The following is a 27992-nucleotide window of genomic DNA, read 5'->3' as shown; positions in this document are numbered from 1 at the left end:
TTTATAGTGGGTAAGGCAGGGGATGGAATTAAACAGGAAATTAGAGGTGCATGTAACAAGGGTGCTACAATAATCATAGGTGACTTTAATCGACATATAGACTAGGCAAGCCAAATAAGCAATAATACTGTGGTGGGTGAATTCCTGGAGTGTGTACGAGATGGTTTTTTATTCCAGTATGTCGAGGAACAGACTAGGGAAGAGGCTATCCTAGATTTGGTATTGTGCAATGAGAAGGGGTTAATTAATAATCTTGTTGTGTGGGGCCCTTTAGGGAATAGTGACCATAACATGTAGAATTCTTCATTGGGATGGAAAGTGAAGTAGCCCGATCTGAAACTAGGGTCTTAAATCTTAACAAAGAAAACTACGGAGGTATGAGGCGTGAGTTGGCTCTGATACATTGGGGAACTTCATTAAAAGGCATGATGGTGGATAGACAGTGGCTAATATTTAAGGAGCGAATGTATGCATTGCAACAGTTATACATTCCTTTCTGGCGCAAAAACACAAAAGGAAAAGCGGCCCAACCATGGCTTGGCTAACAAAAGAAATTAAGTATAGTATTAGATCCAAAGAGGAGTCATACAAAGTTGCTAGAAAAAGTAGCAAGCCTGAGGATTGGGAGCAATTTAGAATTCAGCAAAGGAGGATCAAGAGATTGATTGAGAGAGGAAAAATAGAGTATGAGAGTAAACTTGCAAGGGACATAAAAGCAGACTGTAAAAGCTCCTGTGAATATGTAAGAAGAAAAAGATTAGTGAAAGATTACAGTCCAAAACAGGAGAATTTGTAATAGAGAACAAGGAAATGGCAGAGCAATTAAACAACTACTTTAATTCTGACTTCATGGAAGAAGACACAGATAACTTTCCAGAACTAGGGAACCAAGGGTCTAGTAAGAAGGAGGAATTGAAGGAAATTAGTATTATGAAAACAATAGCACTGGAGAAATTAATAGAAATAGTGGATGCGTTAGTTGTCATCTTCCAAAATTGTGTCGATGCTAGAACAGCCTCGGCAGATCGGAGGGTGGCAAACGTAACCCCACTATTTAAAAAAGGAAGGAGGGAGAAAACGGGGAATTACAGATTGGTTAGCAGTTGGTGACTCGTGGGCAAAGCAGGGATCAGTGCTTGGGCCCCAGCTATTCACAATATATATCAATGATTTAGATGAAGGAACTAAATGTAATATTTCCAAGTTTGCTGACGACACGAAACTTGGTGGGAATATGAGCGGTGAGGTGGGCGTTAAGAGGCTTTAAGGCAATTTTTAGACAAGTTGAGTGAGTGGGAAAATACGTGGCAGATGCAGTAGCATGTGGATAAGTGTGAAGTTATCCACTTCAGTAGAAAAAAACTGAATGGCAGAGTATTATTTAAATGATGATAGATAGGGAAATGTTGATATCCAAAGGGACCTTGGTGTCCTCGTACACCAATCACTGAAAGCAAGCATGCAGGTGCAGCAAGCAGTTAAGAAGGCAAATGGTATGTTGGCCTTCATTGAAAGAGGACTTGAGTGCAGGAGCAAGCCTTACTGCCACTGTACAGGGCCTTGGTGAAACCACACCTGGAGTATTGTGTGCAGTTTTGGCCTCCTTACCTAAGAAAGGATATACGTGCCATAGTGGGAGTGCAGCAAAGGTTCACCAGACTGATTCCTGGGATGGCAGCATTGGAAACATGCATGCCACACAAGTGTCAGGCAATGACCACCTCCAACAAGAGAGAATCTAACCATCGCCCCTTGACGTTCAATGGCATTACCATCACTGAATCCCCCACTATCAAAATCCTGGGGGTTACCATTGACCAGAAACTGAACTGGACTGGGCGTAAAAATACTGCAGCTACAAGAGCAGGTCAGAGGCTAGGAATCATGCGATGAGTAACTCACCTCCTGACCTGTCCACCATCTACAAGGCACAAGTCAGGAGTGTGATGGAATATTCCCCACTTGCCTGGATGAGTGCAGCTCTTACAACACTTGAGAAGCTTGACACCGTCCAAGACAAAGCAGCCCACTTGATTGGTACCACATCTACAAACATTCATCCCCTCCACCACTGACACAGAGTAGCAGCAGTGTGTACCATCTACAAGGTGCACAACAGGAATTCACCAAGGCTCCTCCAACAGCACCTTCCAAACACAGGGCCACTACCTTCTAGAAGGACAAGGGCAGCAGATGGATGGGAACACCACCACCTGGAAGTTCCCCTCCAAGTCACTCACCATCCTGACTTGGAAATATACCGTCGTTCCTTCACTGTCGCTGGGTCAATATTCTGGAACTCCCTCCCTAACAGCACTGTGGGTGTACCTACATCACATGGACTGCAGCAGTTCAAGAAGGCAGCTCACCACCACCTTCTCAAGGGCAACTAATGGGCAATAAATGCTGGCCCAGCCAGTGCAGCTGAAATCCCGTGAATGAATAATAAAAAAAGAGAGATAGGGCCAACTCCACCTGTATTCACTGAAGTTTAGAAGAACGAGAGTGGATCTCATTGAAACGTATAAAATTCTGACAGGGCTAGACAGGCTCGACGCAGGGTTGATGTTTCCCCTGGCTGGGGTGGGGTGGTGGGGGTGGGTGGGTGGGTCTAGAGCAAGGGGTCACCGTCTCAGCATTCGAAGCCATTTAGGACTGAGAAGAGGAGAAACATTTTCACTCAAGAGGGTGGTGAACATGTAGAATTCTCTACCACAGAGGGCTGTGGAGGCCAAGTCACTGAACATATTTAAAAAGGAAATTGATTTCTGGACTCTAAATGCATCAAGGAATACGGGGAGTACAGTGTTGAGATAGAGGATCAGCCATGATCGTGTTGAATGGCAGAGCAGGCTCAAAGGGCCGAATGACCTACTCCTCCTATTTTCAACGTTTCTATGTAACTTTCAGTCACACAGGATCGTGCATGCAAATATGTCTTTTGTTCACTGGGAAAAACGGGGATGATTGTATCTTTTTTAACATGAAAAAGGGGATGTTTGGGTTTTGGAAATGCAGTGCTGCACTGACTAACTGGCTTGCCATAGTCATGTGACTCTGCCATGAGGCACTCTGCCTCTGGAGGTAGACATCTTAAATCAGTTCAGGAAGACCTCTCACAGACATAAACTATAATGACTTGAAACAGACACATTTCTTTATAGCATTGCATATTATTTGCTGAAGTCCATTCGCAGCATACTTCTGAATTCTTAACATAAGGGAAATACTAAGAGATTTATGATCAAGAGTGAGAAACATTGAAATTCCAATTAAATGCATAAATCACTATTCATCGAGTGGAATGATTTAAAAAGATATTCATTCATGGGATGTGGGCTTCGCTGGCTGGGCCAGCATTTATTGTCCATCCCTAGTTGCCCTTGAGAAGGTGGTGGTGAGCTGTCTTCTTGAGCCACCAGAGTCCATGTGGTGTAGGTACACCCATAATGCTGTTAGGGAGGGAGTTCCAGGATTTTGAACCAGTGACAGTGAAGGAATTGCGATGTATTTTCAAGTCAGGATGGTGAGTGACTTGGAGGGGAACTTCTGGGTGGTGTTGTTCCCATCTATCTGCAGTCCTTGTATTTCTAGACAGTAGTGGTCGTGGGTTTGGAAGGTGCTGTTGAAGAAGCCTTGGTGAATTCCAGCAGTGCATCTTGTAGATGGTATGCACTGCTGCTACTGTGTGTCAGTGGTGGAGGAAGTGAATAGTTGTGGATGTGGTACCAATCAAGTGGGCTGCTTTGTCCTGGACGGTGTCCAGCTTCTCGAGTGTTGTGGGATTTTCACTCATCCAGGCAAGTGGGGACTAATCCATCACATTCCTGACTTGTGCCTTGTAGATGGTGGATAGGCTTTGGGGAGTCAGGAGGTGTGTTACTTGTCGCACGATTACTAGCCTCTGACATCCTCTTGCTGGTCCAGTTCAATTTCTGATGAATGGCAACCCCCAGGATGTTAATAGTGGGGGATTCAGTGAAGGTAATGCCATTGAACATCAAAGGGCAATGGTTAGATTCTCTGTTGTTGGAGATGGTCATTGCCTGACACTTGTGTGGCGCCAATGTTACTTGCCACTTGTCAGCCCAAGCCTGGATATTGTCCAGGTCTTGCTGCATTTGGACATGGACTGTTCCAGTATCTGAGGAGTCGTGAATGGTGCTGAACATTGTGCAATCATCAGTGAATGCCCCCACTTTTGACCTTATGATGGAAGGAAGGCCATTGATGAAGCTGAAGATGGTTGGGCCTAGGACACTATGCTGAGGAACTCCTGCAGTGATGTCCTGGAGCTGAGATGGTTGACCTCCAACGACCACAATCATCACCCTTTGTGCTAGGTATGACTCTTAGCTTGCATACACTGTCAGCTTTTCAACTATGAAGGGCACATACCTAATAGTCATAATAAGTGATGCAATTCTTTTATGAAAAGTTTACTTAAAAATAATCAGTTAAACTATCTAGCCAAACTGGGACTTTTGCTGCCGGCTGTCCCTCGGACTCGTAATTGATTACTGGTTTCACCCAAATTTAAACTTGACATTAAAATGGACACTCAAGGTAAACAATACATGATGTACATTCTTTCAAGTATTGAGACATTTCACAAAAAAGCTTGTTTTTAAAACTCATGTTTTGCATAGAAGTTTCTCTCTTATTTGAGTTCATCGTTCTTTGTAAGAATATTTCGTAAGTTAAATCAACTAAAAATGCAATGGGAAAAAAGTCAGTCACTTTAAATAAGTCCTGTAATTCAAACAGTAAAAGAAACATTTAATAATTGGCAAAGAATAAAACACTTTACTGCAATTTATTATTCAGATATCTCTCTCTGGACCGATCCAGGTTATTTTGGGAGAACAGTAAAACTGTGTAACACTGGAGGCATAAAGAATTCAAAAATCTTATGGCTGAGTTGGCCAGTGACAGTGTGTTTTGTATTCTGACACCTAAGACTTGAAGGTCCTGAAAACTGTTTTCAACTGCCCAGTAAAAATGGGGCCAATATAAACTGCCAGATGTTCATTACATGCAGCAGAATTTGTTTTTCAAAGAGATCTATAGATCTTTGAGTTTAATGTGTGTGACCTATGTTAACAAAAAAAACACTTCCTTTTATATAACGCATCTAAAGTAGTTAAACTTTGCAAGCTGTTTCATAGGGAGGCTATCAAACAAAATTTGACATCTAGCCACATTAGGATAGGTGACCAAATCCTTGGTCAAAGGCGTAGGTTTTAAGAAGTATCTTAAAGGTGGAGAGAAAGCCACAGAGCTCAGGGCCGAGGCATCTGAAGGCACAGATGCCAAGGGTGGAGGCAAAAAACTGGGGATATGCAAGAAGCACCAACTGGAGGGGCGCGGTGATCTTGGAGGACATTATAAAGATAGGAAGGAGCAAGTTCATGGAATGTTTTGAAGACAAAAATGAGAATTTTAAAATTGAGGCTTTGCCAGACCTGGAGCCAACGTTGGTTAGTGAGCACAGGGTTGATGGCTGAATAGGACATAGTACAAGTTAGTAGAGTTTTGGATGAGCTTACATTAACAGGGGGTGCAAATATGGGAGGCTGGCCAGGAGAGCATTGGAATAGTCTAGTCCAGAAGTTACTGACGTCAAAGTAGGTAGCCTTGGTGATGGAGAAGATATGGGGTCAGAAGCTCAGCTAAGTGTCAAATAAGACGCTAAAGTTGTGAATGTTCTAGATCAGACTCAAACCATGGCCATGAAATGGTTGAAGCTTTAGGCACCTGGCTGTAGGCCCCATTCAAAGCGGCCCTGGCTGCCATGCTGGTGTCAATGGTGTGTTATGGCTATCGGTCCTAAATGAAGGTGTGAAAACCCCATCAATGCCAAGGAAAGGCAGTCAGAATCAACTCTTTCATTCCTTCAAAGATTCTATTCACAAAAAATTGAATCAATCACAATGCTGAAATTTAAGTTCTTTCATCAGCCATGTTGATTCTCTACCCTGTCATGTCATAATTCTGAGGGTGGGGTTTAGGGGCCGGGATATGAGAAACCTTGGGCAGAATTTTGTGGCCCCGTCGTGGCGGGCTGAAAAATGCTGCGAGCTGTTCAAAAGTCCGTTGACTTCGGTGGGATCGGAAAATCCCACCGGTGGAAGGGGCCATAAAATTCCGCCCCGATCTAAATCATTATGTCTTCATCTAATATCTAAACTTCCTTCAGAAACCTGCCCTATTTCTCAGAGACCTTGAGTTTTGCATATTTGTATGTATGTATGTATGTACGTATGTATGTGTGTGTATATATATATATTTGTTTCTGCTCTGTTCCGAGTTCGGATCCTTCATCTGGGTTTTGGGGCCTTCCCACATCTATAACGTTCGTGATCTCACACCCCTACTCTCCGCCTGCGCGTGAATTCAATATGCCTTTTTCTTGGTGTCTGCCAGCATTTTCACTCCCTTTTGTGCACACCCTCCCCCTCCCTCCCACCCCTTCCCACATGTGCACTCCATCCCCCTCCCTCCTACCTCGTTCTACACACGCACTCCACCTCCACCTCCCAGCCCCTGAATTCAGTGTGCACCCTCCATCACCACCCTTGTGCACACCTGAGCCTCTCTCCCCCTTCCCCTGGCCCTCCCTCTCTCCTCCCCTCTTCTCACCTCACCACCCCCCCCCCCCCAATTCCCCAATTGAAAAGTAAGAAATGAAGCTAGAGACAAATAGAGGGATAGCTACCACAATGAAAAACACGTGTTGGAACTATATGGATACCATGTGGAACACAAGAGAATAGCAAGTTAGATAGGAATGAACAAGACACAATTCAAGAAAGTAGGAGAATCTTTCCTGTGTTCCTACGAGACCATTTGTTGTTAGTCTTCATAAGCAATGTCATGAAAGATGAGCAAGCTGAAACCTACATCTCAGTGCAAGGCGTTTTAATGAGAAAGGCAAGCTGCCATGAGAAGTATGAAAATTGTTATAGCTTTTGATTTTCACAAACACAAAGTATAAAAAGATATATTATTCACATATATACTACTGAATACAGTTCTTTTATTTCTTCTAACTATTTGAAGGCCAGAAAAGAGGTTGTGGGAATTGTTCTAAAGTCCAGTTAACTGAATTAATCTGTTGGCTGAAGTAATTACTTCACAGCTTGGCAACCTACCACAGTTATCATGAGTAACTTCTTTCTCTATCATATAGCATAATTAATTTTGTAAATGTTTTAATTCCTGAACCGAATGCATTTGAGATAATATTCTGTAAAGTGTGCTGTTGTCTTGGGCTGTAACCAACATACATTGGCTTTTCTAGCACAGCATAGTGCAAGAATAAAACACAGCTTGTCTGTAGTAGAAATTTGAAAATACTGTATTTAGATCTCAAGAGAAAACTTGTGTCCTAATAAGGGCATTTTAATAGACTTTATACAGAGAGTTGTATCCTTAAAGTGTTCATGTCTTCATAAACAATTTGTTTGGAAAATGTTTTCCTCTTTCTTTCCAAGCTCATTTTTGTAATGATCTTAGTCAATCCCATTGTCACATTGTTTGTGGTGCATGCTGCTTTTGGCTCAGTTCCTTTGAGCAGCCCCCCAGAAGTTTTTCATAAAGACTGTGCTGCTTTAAATGGATTCGACATGTGTAGCACTGTTATGTTTTCTAAGTTAGGAGTAGAAGCCAAAACAGAATATTTCCAGTAGAGAAGGCAAAGTAAGTGAAGAAGTGGGGGCACCAGGCTCAGATTGAATGGCCGGTGCAATGCCTGAAGTGAATAACTGCCATTTGAACTTGTATTTTTTTTAAAGAAAAGCAGACTCGATGGGCCGAAGGGCCTCTTCTGCACTCTGTGATTCTGTGATACTGGAGTGGTACACTGCAACTAACTACACTCTTTAATAGCATAATAAAAAAAATGCTCTGTTATCAATAATTCTCCAAGATAATGAAATTAAACATATTATGCAGATTGATAAAAACAAAAAGCTAAAAGCTACTGCAGATGCTGGAAATCCAAAACAAAATAAAAACAGAATTACCTGGAAAAACTCAGCAAGTCCGGCAGCATCGGCGGAGAAGAAATCAGTCAACGCCTCGAGCCCTCATGGCCCTTCAGCAGAACTGGTGTTCTGCTGAAGGGCCATGAGGGCTCGAGGCGTTGACTGATTTCTTCTCCGCCGATGCTGCCGGACTTGCTGAGTTTTTCCAGGTAATTCTGTTTTTATATTATGCAGATTGCTGCTTTTAATTACTTTGGCATAGATTGCTCGAGTGGCCAACTAAATTGGAGAAAAGAGGAGTGTAAGGAAATATTCCCTGAATGGTCAAATTCATAATATAGAGTGAAGGAGTGAAGAAATTAATCCCAGTAATAATAATAATGAGGAACTATATAGCATCTCTCACAACCTCGGGACACCCCAAAGTGCTTTACAGTCAATTGAAAGTGTTGTAATGTAGGAAACATGGCAGTCAATTTGCGCACAACAAACTCCCACAGACATCGCGTTATAATGACCAGATAATGTCTTTTTTAGTGATTTGATTAAGAGTGAATATTAGTAGGTGAGAATATGGAGGGGGAAGGTTTAGCAGCAGGGAAACCCAAAAGGTTGGATTTCCCAGAGGACCTGCCAATTTTCACAGCTTGCAGGTGTTAATATAATTTTTATTTTCAATTTTGAGCTACACAACCTATTTGAGGACCAACCTATGTGAGGACTTTGAAATGAAATACAGCAGTGGGGGGAAAGGTCAAGGGGTCAGGTTCTCCACTTTATAACTTTTGACTTCTGACCTGTCCTGGATTTTTAAAAAATCTTTCTCAGAATGTTGCCGTTGTTGCCAAGGACAGCATTTATTCCCCATCCCTAGAAAGTAGTCCTTTTGAACCACAGCAGATTATTTGCCATAGATTGATGCAACCAAAAAGCTTGTTAGGCCACTTCAGAGAACAGTAAAGAGTCAGTGACATTGGTGTGGGACTTGAGTCACATACAGGCCTGAACAGGTAAGAACAATATTACTGCTTTCCTGAAGAAAGTTCGTGAACCAATTCGGCTTCATGACAATTTGACAGCTTCGTGGTCACTTTTAGTCAATACAGTCGAGCTCTATTATCAGTCGAGTAACAAAGACACAATGTTACCATGCCACCACATGAAGTAAAAATCTTGTACAGTACACCCAATAATTGCACAAAAGAAATCCAACCGCATTGTGTTGCAGAATATTTTGCGCCATATAGGGTAAAGTAAGGTAACCTACTGGTAGTTGCATATCAGTCATCGGGACTGGCTGTGGTGGCAACAATTTGAAATAATTTAGGAAATTATAAACCATTAATGCTTATTATATTAAGTTTTTTCTCCTTTGTGAGTTTGTTTCCCACAAATGTACTTTTCCGATAGCGTATTGAAACCTGCAGCATTTGTTTGAATATGTGAATTAAACCAAGAGAACCCATAAGCATGATGGTGGAAATGAAAAATTTTACATTTAAGCAGTAAGGGTTGATGTTCAGAGATTTGAGGGTAATGCATATTGTTAGCTAGAATTGACTCATTGTTTTTTAACCTAGGGCTGCTTATTGCAGGGGCCGTGTACAAAAATGGCAAAAGCTTCATTCCCCAACACTGATACCCCATTGTTGCAGGAGCAGCTTTCAGAAAATGTAAACACAAATATTTCAAAAAATACTGAATAAAAATAAATTAAGCCTAGAAAGTACATAATTGCAAAGAAGGAGTTCTTTTAAACTGATTTGATCATTTTTCCTTTATCATCAAGTTAAGGTATTAAAATTTAATGCAATACATTATAGCAAAACTTTTCCACTAATATCCGGCTGCTAAGGTTAAATATTAATGCTTAGAGGAATAATTAATGTAGTGTTGTACACAATTTCCATAATGATAATTAAACTCAGGATAGCCTATATATCCCTCCTCCGTTCAATGCCTGCAAATGATTGTTGAATTACAGAATTTACATTACCTAGTTAATGTGCTCCAGAATGCATAAATTCATATTTTTATAAAGGATTTTGGCATTTCTTATTATCGGTTGGGAAGTCTGAGTTGATTTTTCAAATCTGCATTTAAAGGTTTCCATAACATTAAAGCATTTGGCTGGTTGCCAAATGCAGGGCTAGGTTGAAGAGCCAGAGGAGCGGGCAACCCCGATATTTTTCATGTGTTTTGTTTGCTTTGTTTCTGTGGTGTTGCAATCTACTGTCTTCCAGAGCTGTCAGTTCAAATTTTGGCCTGTCGGGTTGTTAGGGCAACATCTCATTACAGAAGATGCTTGAAGTAATTTGTGTCAGACTTTCGTTTAACTGCTTTCTGAGGCAGAGCAAAGCTTTTCCTGTGGATGCATTGCTTCCACCCACCCCCTCCATTCTGTTTCTTCACCCCAGGCACATCTTGTTGATTTTTGTTTTCTGGAGTTGGAGGTGAAGTCGGCAAAAAAAAACTGCTGTGGGTCTTTCAGTTTTATTGAACTATATCTGTCCCTTCACTGTACTCTGAGAGGGGAAAGCTCTGTACACAGCCTAAGTGACTCCTGTCATTGCCTCCCACACAATGCACTATATTCAATCCCTTTTGACAATATGATTTCTGGTTAGTTATTTTTTGTGGCTGACTCAGTGTTGCAAACTGTTTTTAAGAAAAATGCAGACTTCTGTACTTTATATAACTTTTAAATGTGAGCCATGGTCATGCAAACTTTGATGTTATAGGTCTGTTTGATGTTTTAGTATAAAATTATTCAATTATCTGTAATATTTAATTGGTTTTGGAATTTCAATCACTTTCGTTCTAATCATGATTAAATTTGCAGTAATGAAAATGTTAAATGAAAAAGGACCACATGACCTAGAGTGCAATTTGGTTCTGTTACTGTATTGCATCCAAATATTCATCTTGGTAACTGTGATATAGTCATAAGCTGGTAATCATGTGCTGAAATAAGTTGAAGTGCCTTTGTACTTCTGCCTACTATTACTATTACTGTTAGTTTATTGGCAGGCAAACAAAGCTAATTGTGGTATGTTCCCATTAACTTGATTAATAAGCAGACAAATAACTGTGGCAGCTCAATTATTTTTAGTAATTGAATATTCTATTGACTATTGAAATGGGTGTTTGAATGGAAAGAGCCTGGGAGTTGGGGGGGTGGTGTGTGTTGGGGCTGGTTTGAACCTTATTCACAGTGGTGTCAGTGTTTTATTGTGCAAATCAGTTAACTAAGGGTTACAGTATTGTGACTGAGGCATGGTTCTTTACAATTTTCTAGCCAATACATCACTAATGTTCAGAGTAATGTGTCATTGTTTATGCCAACACAATGATGGAAGAGCAGGATCAGAACAACACAAACTAAAAACAAAAAGAACCCTATGGTTGCTGAGAATCTGTAACAGAAATCAGAAAATGCTGGGAACACTTAACAGGTCAGTCAGCATCAGTAGAGAGAACAAACAATTAATGTTTTAGGTGTGGACTATTTGACTTAACTGGAAGATATTGCATATGAACAATACCTAAAAAGTAATCAAAGGGAAGGGGAAAGTGGGAAGGACAACACACTGGTGAATGTGCACACATGCATGAGAAAATTCTGAGGGACAGCATAAATCGTCATTTAGGAAGACACGGATTCTTCTTCGGCAGTCCCTTGGGATTGAATATGACTTGCTTCCACTTTGGTGTGATGGGTTCTAAGATGGCTGATGAGTCGAATGTGCAATCTGCACATTCTGCCACGTGGGCAGGTCATGTTTGGAGGGCTGGGTAGATGAGTTGTTAGGTGTGTGTGCTCTCTCTGACGCCTCAACCTTGCCCCTGCGCGTTCTCAATGAAGTCTCTTAATGTGTTCGGTACCTTCCCGAATGAACCTTCTCCATTTTGGTTCGTCACAAATCAGGGACTCCCACGAGTCAATGGGGATTTTTGACTTTTTGAGGGATGCTTTGAGGATATTCCAAAACAAATCTTCTGTTGTCCTGGGAGTCTTTGTTTGGATTGCATCTGGTGTCAGGCGCATGAATGACTTGTCCAGCCCAGTGGAGCTGGTTTTGTGATTTGAGCCTCGATGCTGGGCATGTTGGCTTGGGGGAGGGTGCTGCTGTTGGACTGCCTTTCTTGCCACCGGAATTGAAGGATCTCACAAAGGCACCACTCATGGTACTTCTCCAGTGTTTTAAGGTGTCTGCTGTATGATATTGAAGTCTCTGAAGCAAAGAGGAGTGTGGGATCACTGCTGCCTGGTGAACCATGACCTTTGTCTGAGGTTTGAGATCCTGGTCCTCAAATACTCTTTTCCTTAGACAGCCAAAGGCTGAACTGGCATGTTGGAGGTGATGGTGAATTTTGTTGACTATATCTGCCTCCATTGAGAGGAGGCTCCTTATATATGGAAAATGGTCCACGTTTTCTAGGATTTCACCATCGACCTTAATTGATGGGAGTAGGTGGTGTGTTGTGGGAGCTGTTTGGAAGAGGACCTTAGACTTTTGGGTGTTTCATGAAATGCCAATTTTCTCATATGCTTCAAATGAAGAGTCAATTGTGACCTTGAGCTCAGTTTCTGAATGAGCGGACACAGAAGAGTCATCTGCATACTGAAGCTCAATGAATGAAGTTGGAATTACTTTGATTTTGAATTAAAGGCAGCATAGGTTTAACAGTTTGCCATCTGCTCTGTAAATTAACCCCACACCTGTGGGTAATTTTCTGGAGGTGAGATGCAGTATTACTGTGAGGAAGATCGAGAAGAGGGTTGGTGTGATGATGCAGCCTTGTTTGACCCCAGTCTTCACTGGGATGGGGCCTGTGATGTTTCCATTGAGGATCACAGCTTGCATGTCATTATGGAGTAGGTGGAGGATGTTGACAAATTTCTGAGAGCAGCCAAATTTTAGGAGGATACTCCATAAGCCTTCACAGTTGACAGTCAAAGGCTCTCGTGGGATCAATAAAGGCCATGTAGAGCAGTTAGTGCTGTTCCTTGCATTGTTCTTGGATTTGCCACAAACTGAAGATCATGTCTGTGATTCCTTTTGATGGGCGAAAACTGCTCTGCGACTCTGGAAGGAGCTCTTTGGCCATTGGGAGGAGGCAATTGAGGAAGATCCTTGCAATAATCTTCTCTGTGGCAGACAGCAGGGAGACTCCTCTTTAATTGCTGCAATCAGACTTATCTTCCTTCTTGACTGTAGTCACGATCAGTGTCCCTGAGATCCCTTGGTATGCTCTCCATTTTGAGATGAGGGATATGAAGTTGTGTGGCTGTGCCAGTAGTATATCTGCACCATGTTTCAGAGTTTCGGTAGGGATTCCATCTGCTGAGAGGATTTTTTGTTTTTCAGTTGTCAAAAAAGACATGTTAATCAGAGACAGTCAGCATGGATTCGTTAAGGAAAGGTTATATAGAATTTTTTGCTGAGGTAATAAGGATGTTCGATGAGAGTGGTGCAATTGATGTAGTCTACATGAATTTTAGGCAAGGCAAACTGGTCGGAAAATTAAAAGCCCATGGGATCCAAGGGAAAGTGGGAAGTTGAATCCAAAATTTGCTCAGTTGCAGGAAGCAAAGGGTGATGGTTGACGCTTGTTTTTTTGACTTGAGGGCTGTTCACAGTGGGATTCCACAGGGCTTGATACTAGGTCACTTGCTTTTAGTGGTATATATCAATGATTTGGACTTGAATGTAGGGGACATGATTAAGAAATTTGCAGATGACATAAATTGGCTGTGTAGTTGATATTAAGGAATAAAGCTGGAATCTGCAGGAAAATATCGATGGACTGGTCAGGTAGGCAAAAAAACAGTCAAATGAAATTCAATGCAGGAAAGTGTGAAATAATGCAATTGGAGAAGGCCATCAAAGCAAGGGGCTATACAATAAATGGCAGGATTCTGAGAAGTGTTTGAGGAATAGAGGGGCCTGGAGTGCATAGTCAAAGATCTTTGGTAGCAGGACAGGTAGATAAGAAGGCATATGGATACTTTCTTTTATTAGCTGAAGCCTAGAGTTCAACACTCCAGCACCTCTGACTTAGTGACCTTGTCCTGTCAAGAGATGTTGAGGATACACCTGAGACAGCGAGAGTGAAAACTGTTCAGCCTTTTCTCCTGCCTAGCATATGTTATCTAGATCTCGTTACTGTAGAGCAGTGTGCTCCAGGCTTGGTAGACTTAGTTTGTTGTTCTAAGTCAGGTTGCTGCTGTTCCACACCGTCTTACTCAGCTTGGATACAACAGCAGCAGCTTTTGCGATGTGCATGTTTATTTCAACCTCAAGGGACAGATTACTGGTGATTGTGGAGCCTATATATGTGAAGTTGCCAATACCCTCCAACACTACAATCTCAAATGCCAATTCATGGTTCGACGATCCTGGAGTATGCTAATTCTATCAGCATACATTCATTACTAAGCCAATGATGCCTGCATTAGCTCGGCCACATTCATCGGACGGATGAAAGCCGTATGCCCAAAGACCTTTTGAATGGTGAACCGGCCACTAGGTCATGACCTATTGGATGTCCATACGTCCTCTACAAGGACACCTGCAAGTGATACATGAAGATGGCCGCCATTGACACTGAAAAGTGGGAGATAGTCGCTGATGGCAGTGATCTCTGGAGGGGTTTTGGAAGAAGCGAGGTGAAAAGGAAAGCTCAGCTGGTTGAGAAGAGAGCGCAGAGAACAGGCCAACAAATCCTGAACCTTCTAGCCCACTGTCGATCTGTAGAAAATTCTAAAAGAGATTGCCATGCCAGAGTGGGTCTCCTGTTAAAACACAGGGTTGACTACCAAGGTGAAAACTGCCATATCATGAGACAGAAGGATATCAAGAGTGTAAGAGCAGTGAGGATATGTTCAAACTGTATAAAATACTAGGCCACAGCTAGGATAAGGTGTCGGCTCTAATCACCGCAATGCGGGAATGATGTGACCACACTAGAGCAAATAGAGGAGAGATTTAAGAGGATGCTGCCAGGAATGGAGAATTTGAACAATGAGGAAAGGTTGGATAGGCTAGGGGTGTTTTCTTTGAAATGTAGAGACTAAAGGGTGAATTAATTGAGGCATAGGAAACAATGAGGAGCCTAGATAGGGTGAATAGGAGGGACCTAGTCCCATAAGCAATGAGGTCAATAACCAGAGGGCATTGATTTTAAAGTAATTGGTGGAAGAACTTGAGAAGAATTAAAGAGAATTTTTTCCACTCAGGGTGATGGAGGAGTGTCTGGAACTTGCTTTCTGAAAGGGTGGTGGAGGTAGAAGCCCTGTTACACTTTAAAAAGTGCTTGAAGCACTGTAATTTACAAGGCTTTGGACAAAGAGCTAGAGCTAGAGATTAGACTTGATAACTCTCTTTCGGACAATGCAGACAAGGTGGGCTTGAATGGTTTCCTTCAGTGCTGTTACTTTTCTATGTTTCTATGCACACTGTAGAAATTGAAAGACTGGTTGGGTTTACAATAATAAGTCCTTAGATTCTATCATTCATTCTACTTGTTCCAATATCATCTCCTTTTGTCTTGCACTATCATCCCTGTTGTCATTTAATCTCCCCTGCCTTCCACTGTGCCGAAGACCTTTGGTTCTTCACTCCCCCTGCCCCTGTACTTGCTTAAAACCTGTTACTCATCCAACTCTCTCCAATTCTGATTTTTTTTTTAAATTACCAAACTGAAACATTAACTCTCTCTCCACACAATGCTGTCTGTCCTTTTGAGTAATTCCAGCATTTTCGGTTCTTCTTAATGTTAAGCTCCCCATAAAGACTAATAACTTGTTAAAGAAAGTTGAATTTCCCTGCGACCGACTGAAAGAATCACCGGAGAAGATTTCATGCTTTAACACTCTTAATGCAACAAACTAATACCACCAAACTAAAGAAAAGGTATTTTGCATTAAGTGATTAACTCAATTGGGATACTTATTCAACTCCTTTTCCTGTGTATTGCACTGCTGCCAGATGTGTAGTATTGCAAGATTAAATGTCAAGACATACCCAGCCTCCAGCAGACTCGTTTCTCATTGTAATGCCAGAGCAAATTTTCCGACATCCTTCAAAAATTGGCCAACCGGTCTGAGGATTCCAGAACAGATTTCCACCTGCAAGGCCCACATTGGCAACCCCTTGGGGGTTCCTTAAATCTCCAAAAATTCCATCTTTTCTGCTCTGTTCTTTGAACAGTGAACCAGCTCTCACCAGCAAACTGCTTGGCTACTAACATAAAAACAGTCTTTTTCAGCTCTTCACAGCTGTAGCTGCTTTTGTCTCTCTTTTTCCATGTTTCTGCCTCCAAAAAGCAGCAGTTCCTCTTTTGTGTCAAGATGTGAAAAGGTGTCACTTGATTTTCAGTAGTCTCGGTTTGGGTTTTCATTCCCCATGACAACCAGATCGCGTGGGTCTGACCTTGGACAGAGTTAGTATGATCACCACCTCCTCCCCATTCAGAACATTTTGTTCCACATTAAATTAAAGGTGACATTTTAAAACCTAACCATAAAGTTCAAAGTTTGTAATAACAAAGTCATTGCAATTCTGTGTCCTTGATTTCGGTAACTTTATAATTCTCCCTTTCTGAACTCACTAACTTAATAAAAGTGCCATGAAATATGCTTTCTGTTCTCTCACAACAATTTATGCTGACACTCCAATGCAGTACAGAGGGAGCAAATGAGACATTAAACCTGCCCCCTCAGGTGTATGTAAAAATTCCCATGGCACTATTTTGAAGAAGGGCAGGGGAGTTATCCCTTGTGTCCTGGTTAATATTTCACAAACTGACTGACAGTGATTATACTTCAAGAGCACTCCATTGGTTGTAAAGCACTTTAGGATGTCCAGTGGTCATGAAAAGCACTATATAAATGCTTTTCTTATCCTTTTTTCTTTTCTTCTTTTCTCGTATCTTTTTGCTATTGCTTTTGAACAGATTGATTGACATTTCTTATGTTAAATGGTAGAGAATTGAGCCAGATGTTCTTTTTGTATCACGATCAAGTATTTCAGTAGCTGTCAACAAAATACCATGTATTTCCATGTCAGCATGGTTTTGTGAAAGGGAAATCATGTGATACTAATTTTATTAGAGTCCCTTGAGGAAGTAACAAGCAATGTGGATAATGGAGAACCTGTAGAAATGGTGTACTTGGATTTGAAAAAAGGCATTTAATTAGGTGCCACATCAAGGGTTACTACACAAAATAAGAGCCCATGGTGTAGGGGGTAACATATTAACATGGATAGAGAATTGGTTAGCTGATGTGAAGTAGAGAGTAGGGATAAATGGGCCATTTTTTGGGTTGTCACGCTGTAACTAGTGGAATGCCACAGAGATTAGTGCTGGGGCCTCAACTGTTTACAATCTATATCAATGACATGGATGAAGGGACTGAATGTATGACTGCTAAATTTACTGATGACACAAAGATAGGTAGGAAAGTTAGTTGTGAAGAGGATGTAAGGAGTCTGCAGAGGGATATAGATAGGTTAAGTGAGTGGGCAAAAAAACTTGGCAGATGGAATTTAATGTGGAAAGAAATATACAGAAAGGAAAATAATTAGTTTTTAAAATCTCCAATAACAGTTCACAACCTGATAGAACGAGATGCCTCACTTTTACAATTTAATTTTTAGGCCAGAGAGGTTGTTTGGCGGTAATTAGCAATCATTACATTAAAAGGGTACTCATGCTATTAATTACAATGTGAACGTGTCCACTTTGGAAGGAAGAATAGAAAAGCAGTATATTATTTCAATGGCGAGAGATTGCAGAATTCTGTGATGCAGAATTCTGCAATCTCTCGGCTGCCCTGGGACATGAATCACAGTTCGTAACCAGGTACAGCAAGTGACTAGGAAGGCAAATGTAATGTTGCTGTTCATTGCAAGGGGAATGGAATAAAAAAAAGTAGGGAAGTTCTGCTACAATTGTACAGGGTGTTGGTGAGACCACATCTGGAGTATTGTGCACAATTTTGGTCTTCTTATTTCAGAAAAGATATAATTGTATTTTTTTTTGAGGGCTATTAGTCTGTAGATTTCTCTTTCCCAGAGAACAGTGGAGACAAGGTCATTGAATATTCTTAAGGCTAAGTTAGATAGATTCTTGGTAGACAAAGGAGTAAAAATATAGGGGCTAAATGGGAAAGTAGAGTTGCTGCTCTTGGGGCCAATTGGCCTCCTCCAGCTCCTAATTCATATATATGTAATTTGTATAAGTTTGATAAAGCCTTTTGCAGTGAGGAATTAGGTGACTCTAACTACATTATTTAGAACTCTATTAAGCGTGTAGTTGTCTTCACTGCTGCCTATCCTTGTTCCATCCATTAGAATCGAGGTGTTTCTGTTAGGAAACTAATCTTTTGCGGACTGCTGAAATTCATACATAGTAAATGAGTTTGAGTTTTGAGCGCATCTGATTTTGCCCCTAGTATATTTCTACTAGTGCCCCTTCAAATGACCAGGGCACTAGTAGCAATATACCGTTTTGTTATATACGCTAATTCAATTTTTAATTCAGTGATCATTCATCTAGGCAAGTATTTAGAACAATTTGTAAGATCTGAAAAAAGATTTTAAAGCTTAATTGCCTGATTTTTTTCCTTTGGCTGTAGATCACAACACTGATCAACCATAAGGAGAAACCAAAGAAATCGGAGAAAACACTGCGAGCAATTCAACGTGTAGGGCAAGCAGTGAGTCTGGCCGTTGGAAGATTCGTCACTGTTGGTGAAGCAATAGCTAATGAAAATGAAGAGTTAAAAGAAGAAATGTACTTTGCTTGCCAGGAGGCACGGAGAGCAGGTAGGTTCTGCCTTATGGTGCATTACAAGGGATTGGGCTGAAAAATTAATGGTGTCTGAACTGCATATGCCACTATTAATGTGAAAATTGACCAGCAACATGTGGCAGGAAGAGATATACTGTTAGTTTCGCAAAAGCAAAATCTTGGGTTTAACCTTCCCATGATTTTCATGAAGTTGCTTCATTTCCACATTAATTGCCCACTAAATTTGTCACAACAAGTTTTATGTCCAGTAATTAATAGCATAAGTACCCTTTTAGTGTAATGATTGTTAATGACTGCCAATCAACCTCTCGAGCCCAAAATTTAAATAATAAAAGTGAGGCTTCTCATTCTACCAGGTTGTGAACTGCTTTTGGAGATTGTAAAAACTAATTATTTTCCTTTCTAAACATATTTCTTCCCTCTTCTAATTCAGCCTTACACTAAATAAAGAGAGGGTATCTGATTTAGCATTGAATTCATCCAATCTAATTCACCCTCATTCTCAGTCCTTCCTTTTGCTCACTCTTAATATTTAAACTGGTTAAGGGGATACACTGGTTAGGGGAGGCAGTGGCGTAGTAGTATTGTCGCTGGACAAGGAATCCAGAGACCCAGGGTAATGCTCTGGGGACCTGGGTTTGAATCCCACCACAGCAGGTGGTGAAATTTGAATTCAATTAAAAATCTGGAATTAAAGGTCTAATGATGATCATGAAACCATTGTCAATTGTCATAAAAGCCCATCTAATGCACTATAGGGAAGGAAATCTGTCGCCCTTACCTGGTCTGACCTACATGTGACTCCAGACCCACAGCAATGTGGTTGACTCTTAAACGCCCTCTGAAATGGCTTCGCAAGCCATTCAGCTGTTATTAAACAGCTAAAAAGTTTCAAAGGAATGAAACCGGATGGACCTAGACACCAGAAACAACAACAACAAACTCAGACCCTACAAAGTCCTCCTTACTAGCATCTGGGGGCTTGTGCCAAAATTGGAAGAGCTGTCTCACAGATGAGTCAAGCAACAGCCTGACATAGTGATACTCACGGAATCACACCTTAAAGACAATGTCCCAGACACCACCATCACCATCCCTGGGTATGTCCTGTCCCACCGGCAGGACAGACCCAGCAGAGGTGGCGTTACAGTGGTATACAGTTGGGAGTGGGTTGCCCTGGGAGCCCTCAACATTGACTCCGGACCCCATGAAGTCTCATGGCTTCAGGTCAAACACTTCCTGCTGATTGGCATGTACCGCACCCCCATCAGCTGATGAATCAGTGCTCCTCCATGTTGAACACCACTTGGAGGAAGCACTGAGGGTGGCAGGGACACAGAATGTTCTCTGGGTGGGGGACTTCAATGCCCATCACTAAGAGTGGCTCGGTAGCATCACTACTGTCCGAGCTGGTCGAGTCCTAAAGGACATAGCTGCAAGAGTGGGTCTGTGGCAGGTAGTGAGGGAACCAACAAGAGGGAAATACATACTTGACCTCATCCAACCAACCTGCCTGCCGCAGATGCATCTGTCCATGACAGTATCGGCAGGAGTGACCACCGCATAATTGTTGTGGAGACAAAATCCCTCTTCACATTGAAGTTACCCGCCGTCGTGTTGTGTGGCACCACTGTGCTAAATGGGATAGATTTAGAACAGATCTAGCAACGATGAGATGCTGTGGACCATGAGCAGCAGCAGAATTGTACTCAACCACAGTCTGCAACCTCATGGCCCAGCATACCATTACCACTAAGCCAGTGGATCAACACTGGTTCAATGAAGAGTGTAGGAGGGCATGCCAGGAGCAGCACCAGGCATACATAAAAATGAGCTGTCAACCTGGTGAGCCTATTACACAGGACTACTTACGTGCCAAACAGCATAAGCAGCAAGTGATAGACAGAGCTAAGCGATTCCATAACCAATGGATCAGATCTAAGCTCTGCAGTCTAGCTACAACTAGCCATGAATACTGGTGGACAATTGAACAGCTCACAATTTGTGGGAGGCCCCACAAATATCCCCATCCTCGATGATGTGGGAGCCCAGCATGTCAGTGCAAAAGATAAGGCTACAATCTTCAGCCAGAAGTGCCAAGTGGATGATCCATCTTGGCCTCCTGTGGAGGTCCCCAGCATCACAGATGCCAGTCTTCAGCCAATTCGATTCACACCACATGATATCAAGAAATGGCTGAAGGCACTAGATACTGCAAAGGCTACAGGACCTGGCAATATTCCAGCAATAGTACTTGCTGAGCCCAGAGCTACGCTGTTCCAGTACATCTACAATGCTCTCATCTTCCCAGCAATGTGGAAACTTGCCCAGGTTTGTCGTGTTCACAAAAAGCAGGACAAATCCAACCTGGCCAATTACCATCCCATCAGTCTACTTTTGATCATCAGTAAAGTGATGGAAGGTGTCATCAACAGTGCTATCAAGCGGCACTTACTTAGCAATAACCTGCTCACAGATGCTCAGTTTGGATCCCTCCAGGGCCAGTCGGCCCCTGGCCTCATTACAGCCTTGGTTCAAACATGCACAAGAGAGGTGAACTCCAGAGGTGAGGTGAGAGTCACTGCCCTTGACATAAAGGCCACATTTGTCCGAGTGTGGCGTCAAGAAGCCCTAGCAAAACTGGAGTCAATGGGAATCAGGGGGAAGATTCTCTGCTAGTTGGAGTAATAGCTAGCACAAAGGAAGATGGTTGTGGTTGTTGGAAGTCACTCATCTCAGCTCCAGGACATCATTGCAGAAGTTCCTCAGGGTAATGTCCTTGGCCTAAACATCTTCAGTTGCTTCATCAACGACCTTCCCACTATCATAAGGTCAGAAGTAGGGATGTTCACTGATGATTGCACAATGTTCAGCATCATTCGCAACTCCCCAGATACTGAAGCAGTCCATATCCAAATGCAGCAAGACCTGGACAACATCCTGACTTGGGCTGACAAGTGGCAAGTAATATTTGCACCGCACAAGTGTCAGGCAATGACCATCTCCTACAAAAGAGAATCCAACCATCGTCCCTTGACATTCAACGGCATTACCATCATTATCAACAGCCTGGGGTTACCATTGACTAAAAACTGAATTAGACGAGCCATGTGAATACTGTAGCTACGGGAATAGGTTAGATGCTAGGAATCCTGCAGCGAGTAACTCACCCCGTGACTCCCCAAAGCCTGTCCACCATCTACAAGGCACAAGTTGGGAGTGTGATGGAATACTCTCCACTTGCCTGGCTTAGTGCAGCTCCAACAACATTCAAGGCACTTGACACCATCCAGGACAAAGCAGCCCGCTTGATTGGCACCCCATCCACAAACATTCACTCTCCACACCACCCACGCACAGAAGCAGCAGTGTGTACCATCTACAAGATACACTGCAGAAGTTCACAAAGGCTCCTTAAACAGCACCTTCCAAGCCCACAACCACTACCATCTAGAAGGACAAGGGCAGCAGATACATGGGAACACTGTCACCTGGAAGTTCCCTTCCAAGCCACTCACCATCCTGACTTGGAATTATATCGCCGTTCCTTCACTGTCGCTGGGTCAAAATCCTGGAACTCCCTTCCTATCAGCGCTGTGGGTGTACTTACACCACAGGGACTGCAGTGGTTCAAGAAGGCAGCTCACCGCCAACTTCTCAAGGTCAATTAGGCATGGGAAATAAATGCTGGTCCAGCCAGTGAAACTCACATCCCTTGAATGATTAAAAAAAAACTGTCGGTCCTAGTGTTCACTAAGGTCCCATATATCCAGTGCTCCTCTGAAGGCATGCAGCCTTTCAGATTGGACGCTAAACCCAGGTCCCATCTGCCTCCTTGGATGAATTAAAAGATTCCACGGCACTATTTAACTCTGGCATCCTGACCAATATTTATCCCCCAACCAATATCTTAAAAACAAATTATCTGGCCATCATTGCACTGTTTGTGGGAGCTTGCTGTGCATAGGTTAGCTTCCTATATTACAACAGTGAATACACTAGTACTTATTTGGCTATAAAGCACTTTGGGATATCCTACAGTCGTGAAAGCTGCTATACAAATGCAAGCCATTCTTTGAGTGTAAAATACTTTAAAATGTGCCCATGTGAATGTTTCTTTCTGGAACCTTTTCTCTGTTTTCCTACTTTCTGCCTCCCTCGGTCTTTCTGTATGTTACTTATTCCTTCTGTTTCACCCATTTTTCATGGTGATATCTGAATCTCTTGGCTTTTTTCCTCACACTGTCACTTTTTCTAGAATCTTTCCTCTCTCACTGAGGTTTTTTTTGCCTCTCCCGAGGAATTGCATGGTTTGGAATGGGTCAGTGTACACCATATTCGGTTAGAGCAAGTTTGGTGGGTCTGATAGTCTTTTACTGCTCTTCGTATTTATATGCAAGCGTGATTTATTTGAGAATTTTATTTGTTTAATTTGAAATACAAAAACAATGGCCTGGATTTTCACCGAGTCATGGAGTCTCAGCGTCTCAGTCAAAATGGAGCTGGGACCCCGGATCTGGAAATCCCTCCTCCATTTCCAATAGATCCTATTTCACTGGGGTGCTGGGGGGAAATGAGATGGTATGTGATTCACAGGAAACCTGAACCCAGCCAGGGACATTTGAAATCAGTGCTGAGTTCAAACAGAACCCATTTTTCTGGAGCAAGTTCTATTCGCCACAGGGTATAACTTATGATTTTTAAGACTTGAATGTACGTAAACAGTGGATAAGATCTATGGAACTGCCAAGTTATTTAAATCCCCTGCTCTTTAGCTTTGAAAATGAGATAGCCTGCTATGTCTGGACAGAACGCTAAGGGCTATCATCATAATATTATTACTGCTTGACTGCTTCTACAACCTATCATTATTACAATGGTGTTGAGGGGTGGGGGGTTGTCCGTTCACATTTTGATTTTTAGCTCTGAGAGGTTATTAAGGGATTAGCTGTCTATGATATGGGGCTATGAATACAAATGTTTGTTTTTATAAGGGATTAAGTATTGGAAGGATATAAATATATTGAATGGACATTTACCAAAAATACAGTGATGTTTACTATAGTGAAGTCTGTAATTGATACTTAGAACTTTATTTCATCTCACCATGGCTCCTCAAGTCTGCCATGGTTGATACTAGGTGAGTTGGCATGGAGGGTGTAAGGGCAAAAGGTAGTGCGTGGGGAGGCATGGATTGACATAAATTGGCACCAAGTTGGCATAGTGGCTATAAGGGGACTGAAGAATCCTGCTTTGGACACTCTGAAATAGGCTTCATAGCCTTGAATATATTAACAGCAAGTAGAGGATACAGGGATGGAGTTGACTCCATCCTAGGCCTTAATACATCTCTTACATCTCTAAACTGACCCCAGCTTTGGGTCATGTGCCTTCTTACATCACTGTGTGGGCAGTACTGTACTCAGTCCCACATTAACCCCATATGTACCAGACCTTACTACTACACCTCCCCCCCCAAGCCTTTATCCCATGGATATAGAGTTACTTTAGTTTACTTAAAACCTTACATGTTGAGTCTTGTGCATTTACCTTATTGTTACAACCTTAATGCTATTCCAACATCATTGCTATTACAGTATTAACATTAACAACAGTCTCACTGCCTCATCTTCCCCTTTCAAGTTAGAGGTTCAGGCAGTCTGGAGGCCTTATAACCCTTCCACATCTCATTCGCTGTTCTGTTGGGAGAGTGATAGGCTCTGGTATTTCTGGCTCTTGTTATTGGCTTGGAGGTTGGGCTGGCATCTGGGTATGGTTTAATCTGTTTTTTTCCATCGCTTGATGTTAAACCACACCTGGTTGGTCTGGCTGGTTTGGTGGTGCCTTTTCTTCTTTCTCCATTTAGGACCTCGGGAAGCTCTCTGAGGCTGAGGAAGGATGTTCCTGCGGCAAGAAGAAGATTGAATAGCATGCTCACCTCCGTTTTTTGTTGATGATGCGAGACTGTTACGAGGTTCCAGCATCCCTTGTGGTTCTGGCACACTGGCTGGAAGTTGTGTATTGTGATTGGTGTGTATACCAACTGTGCCATCATCGTAGTTGGAGGTAGAGGCTCCTCAGACTGTTCATCCTTTTCTGGTATGATTTCCACCAGAGGTGCTATGGTAATCTCATGTGCTGTAGGTTGGTCTGACCACTGGCGACTTTCAGGGCCTGGAATGATGATGGATAAACCTGCTCCACAAAAAGAGAAGAGCAATTGCAGGTGAAATCAGAGTCTGAATACTCTATGGTGTGTGAGGACTCCGGACCATGCTGTTCTGACTGGCTAACGACAGTGGTTATCTTGACATCTTCTGCCGTCTGGAGGAGATCTAGGTCTATGCATGCATCCCTGCTCAGAAGAGAGAGAGACTAATTCCAGACAACATACATCAGCTCAAAGATCTGTTTATTGCCATATTTCAGTGGTTCAAGGATCATGCCGATGAGTGGGTGTTGGACTCCCCTTACTCCATAAAGTGAAGTATCCGTCATTTGAATCCAAAGGCCTTGGAGCCATGGTTCCTTGTCAGACAGGACTGTCATGCTGGCACCTGAATAGAATTTAAAATTTGTTGGATGACCAGGATGCCAGCATTCAAATGAAGAACCCCATTCTTTGATCTTACCCAAGAAGCATGGCTGTGTGTCCTTTGGTTTTCAGTCTCGACCTTGTGGATTAATTTTTGGCTATCTGTGCGCTGCTGGGGTTTTGACTTGCACAATTTCTCAAAGTGTCCCTGTTGGTTTCAGTGGAAGCATTGGGCAGTGCTCGCAGGACACTGATCACCACAGCACTGGCAATATTGCTCTGCTGGGTGGTTCAGGAATTGCTTTCCTTGCCTTGGATGGATGCATTTCTGTGACCTGATAAGGTGGACTGATGGTTGGTTCCTGCCCCAAGAGTGTTCTCTTCCCTTAGGATGGTCCTGTGTACACGTAGCTCAGACAGTCTAACAAGTTAGATTGCCTTGTCTAGGGCAAGATCATCTTTAGCTTTTAGGAGGTCAGAGAGTGAATCATCTGCAACACCCATCACTATTCTGTCTCTGATGAGCTCAGATTTTACATTGCCATATTCACATTACTCTGCCAGCCTGTCGAGATGATTGATGAAGGAATCAACAGGTTCCCCAGGCAGTTGGACTCTCATTAAATTTGTCTCTCTCTAATATTTTATCGGATCTCAGGTCAAACTAAACGTCGAAGGATTTCAAAACATCAAATGTAGCTTGTCGTACAATGATGTCGTCTGCAATTGCCCCAGTCGAGTAAAAAAGTGTATTGACTTGTTCTGCTTCAGCTTTTTTATTTAGGCCTGTAGCAGTGCTGTATCTTAAAAATCTTTTTCTCCGAAGGCTCCAATTCTGTGACTGGTCTGGGCCTTGGATGAACCCCAGTGGAGCTGGAAGTGTGGAATTGCGATCCATTTTGAAGATTTTTAAAAGTGTGGGTACAGCTTTAAGAGATTACAGGTGTCCTAGGTGGCGTCGCCGTTCACTGCCAAACAATGGACCTCCCCATGTTTGCCGGTTTTTGGCAAGCTTTCCAAAATGACGGTGGCGTGCTTCTGCCTGAAGAAGAAGGGTCTGCAATGGCGCATTGGTCACTGGCTGCTGATTTAATTTAATCAGCAGTATAGCGTTGCAAGCCAGGACATGTAGAAAAGAACCGCAGGCTTGCTGTTTAGGGAATTGAATGGCCATGAGGTACCCGAAATAGTTGAAGTTATCATTAATTTAATTTATTTTTTTCTTTGCTGAACTCGGGAGCCACGTGTTGAGACTGAGTCAGGGATTGGGATTAGTGACGGGTTTCTTTCAAACGGTGCTTCTGACTGAATGAATGAAAAGGGGCTTCTCAGGACTGGCTGGTCTGGCATTTAAAAAAAATCTCACCCTTGCAGGCTGTGAGCTTTGCTTGCTGAAGCTTGATTTCAAGGGAGGTTTAGTGGAGTCTTATGCTAGAATGAAACTTCTACCTTTTTGCTTCCAGGCTCTTCTGTCTCTTGAGCTTTTACGTTTTTGGTGAATTTTCTCCATGTCTGTAGCTTCACTTGTGAGTTGGTTTCAGTTCAGATTCCATTGAAGGTGTCCTGTTTCTTAGTTTTTCTGTATTCTTGTGAGGATAAGGGTTTTTGATCCGGACCCTGCCATCATGAAGAATCCTACTTCGGATGCCATGAAGTAGGCTTTGTAGTCTTGAGTATATTAATAGCAAGTCTTTATTAACAATTCATAACTAAAATCATATATACAGTCAAGGGTACAGATATGGAGCTGACTCCATCCTAGGTCTTTACACATCTCTGTCCATCTCTAGGTTGACGCTGGTCCTGGGTCATGTGCCTTCTTACATCACTCTCTGGGCGGTACTGTACTCAGTCCCAAATTAACCCTGTATGTACCAGACCCTATTATTACTACTACTACAGGGACTTGAAGGTGAATGGGCATCATTGGTTGGCATGATTCAACACATTTTGAATAATTTTGTGTGGTTCCACTTCCTGCGAGCTTGAATCTTAATATTGTACTCATCTCTAGTGTGGCTTTATGTAATAATAGTAGCATCAGAAAATTACCTCTATTGCATCCACTTGAACTGTGTTTGATTCTACATTTTGCCATTCCAAATCCTGGCTTGTCTGGAATAATCTGAGTTAGGTAACACTGGAGTGATGTAAAGCTGGTTATGGCCCTATCAGTGCAAATGATAGTGATGGGAAGTTTTTGAGATTAGTAATAGCATATCTCAGAATGATTTCTTGATTCAAATGTTTGGCCACGTGAAAGGTGCTATATAAATGTAAATTCTTTATGAAACATGATTTTTCCAGTAATAACTTGGTCCTAACAAGCCTAGTTGTCACAGGTATTGGGGGCAGATGATATTGCGGTATTGTCACTGGTCTAGTAATCCAGAGACCCAGGGTAATGCTCTGGGGGCCTGGGTTCAAATCCCACCATGGTAGATGGTGGAATTTAAATTCAATAAAAAGTCTAGTGATGACTCATGAAACCATTGTCGATTGTTGTAAAAACCGATCTGGTTCACTAATGCCTTTTAGGGAAGGAAATCTGCTGTCCTTACCTGGTCTGGCCTACATGTGACTCCAGACCCACAGCAATATGGTTGACTCTTATGTCCTCTGAACAAGGGCAATTAGGGATGGGCAAT

At 42.3% G+C, this 27992-nt stretch overlaps 1 protein-coding gene across 4 annotated transcripts in view; it reads left to right on the top strand.

Annotated features, from left to right (window-relative positions):
- The window catches only part of ctnnal1 (catenin (cadherin-associated protein), alpha-like 1), a 395162-nt gene that overhangs the window by 167623 nt on the left and 199547 nt on the right, over positions 1–27992 (top strand). For all 4 annotated transcript variants that reach the window (XM_078538519.1, XM_078538520.1, XM_078538521.1 and 1 more), the window contains one exon: positions 18634–18823. In XM_078538519.1, coding sequence (XP_078394645.1) covers positions 18634–18823 — 190 coding nt within the window. The remainder of the gene's footprint in view (positions 1–18633; positions 18824–27992) is intronic.

The sequence above is a fragment of the Cetorhinus maximus genome, chromosome 3 (genome assembly GCF_964194155.1).
Source record: "Cetorhinus maximus chromosome 3, sCetMax3.hap1.1, whole genome shotgun sequence".
Taxonomy (NCBI): Eukaryota; Metazoa; Chordata; class Chondrichthyes; order Lamniformes; family Cetorhinidae; genus Cetorhinus; species Cetorhinus maximus.
Note: the sequence above shows the minus strand (reverse complement) of the source record. Positions and strands in the feature narration are given on the sequence as shown.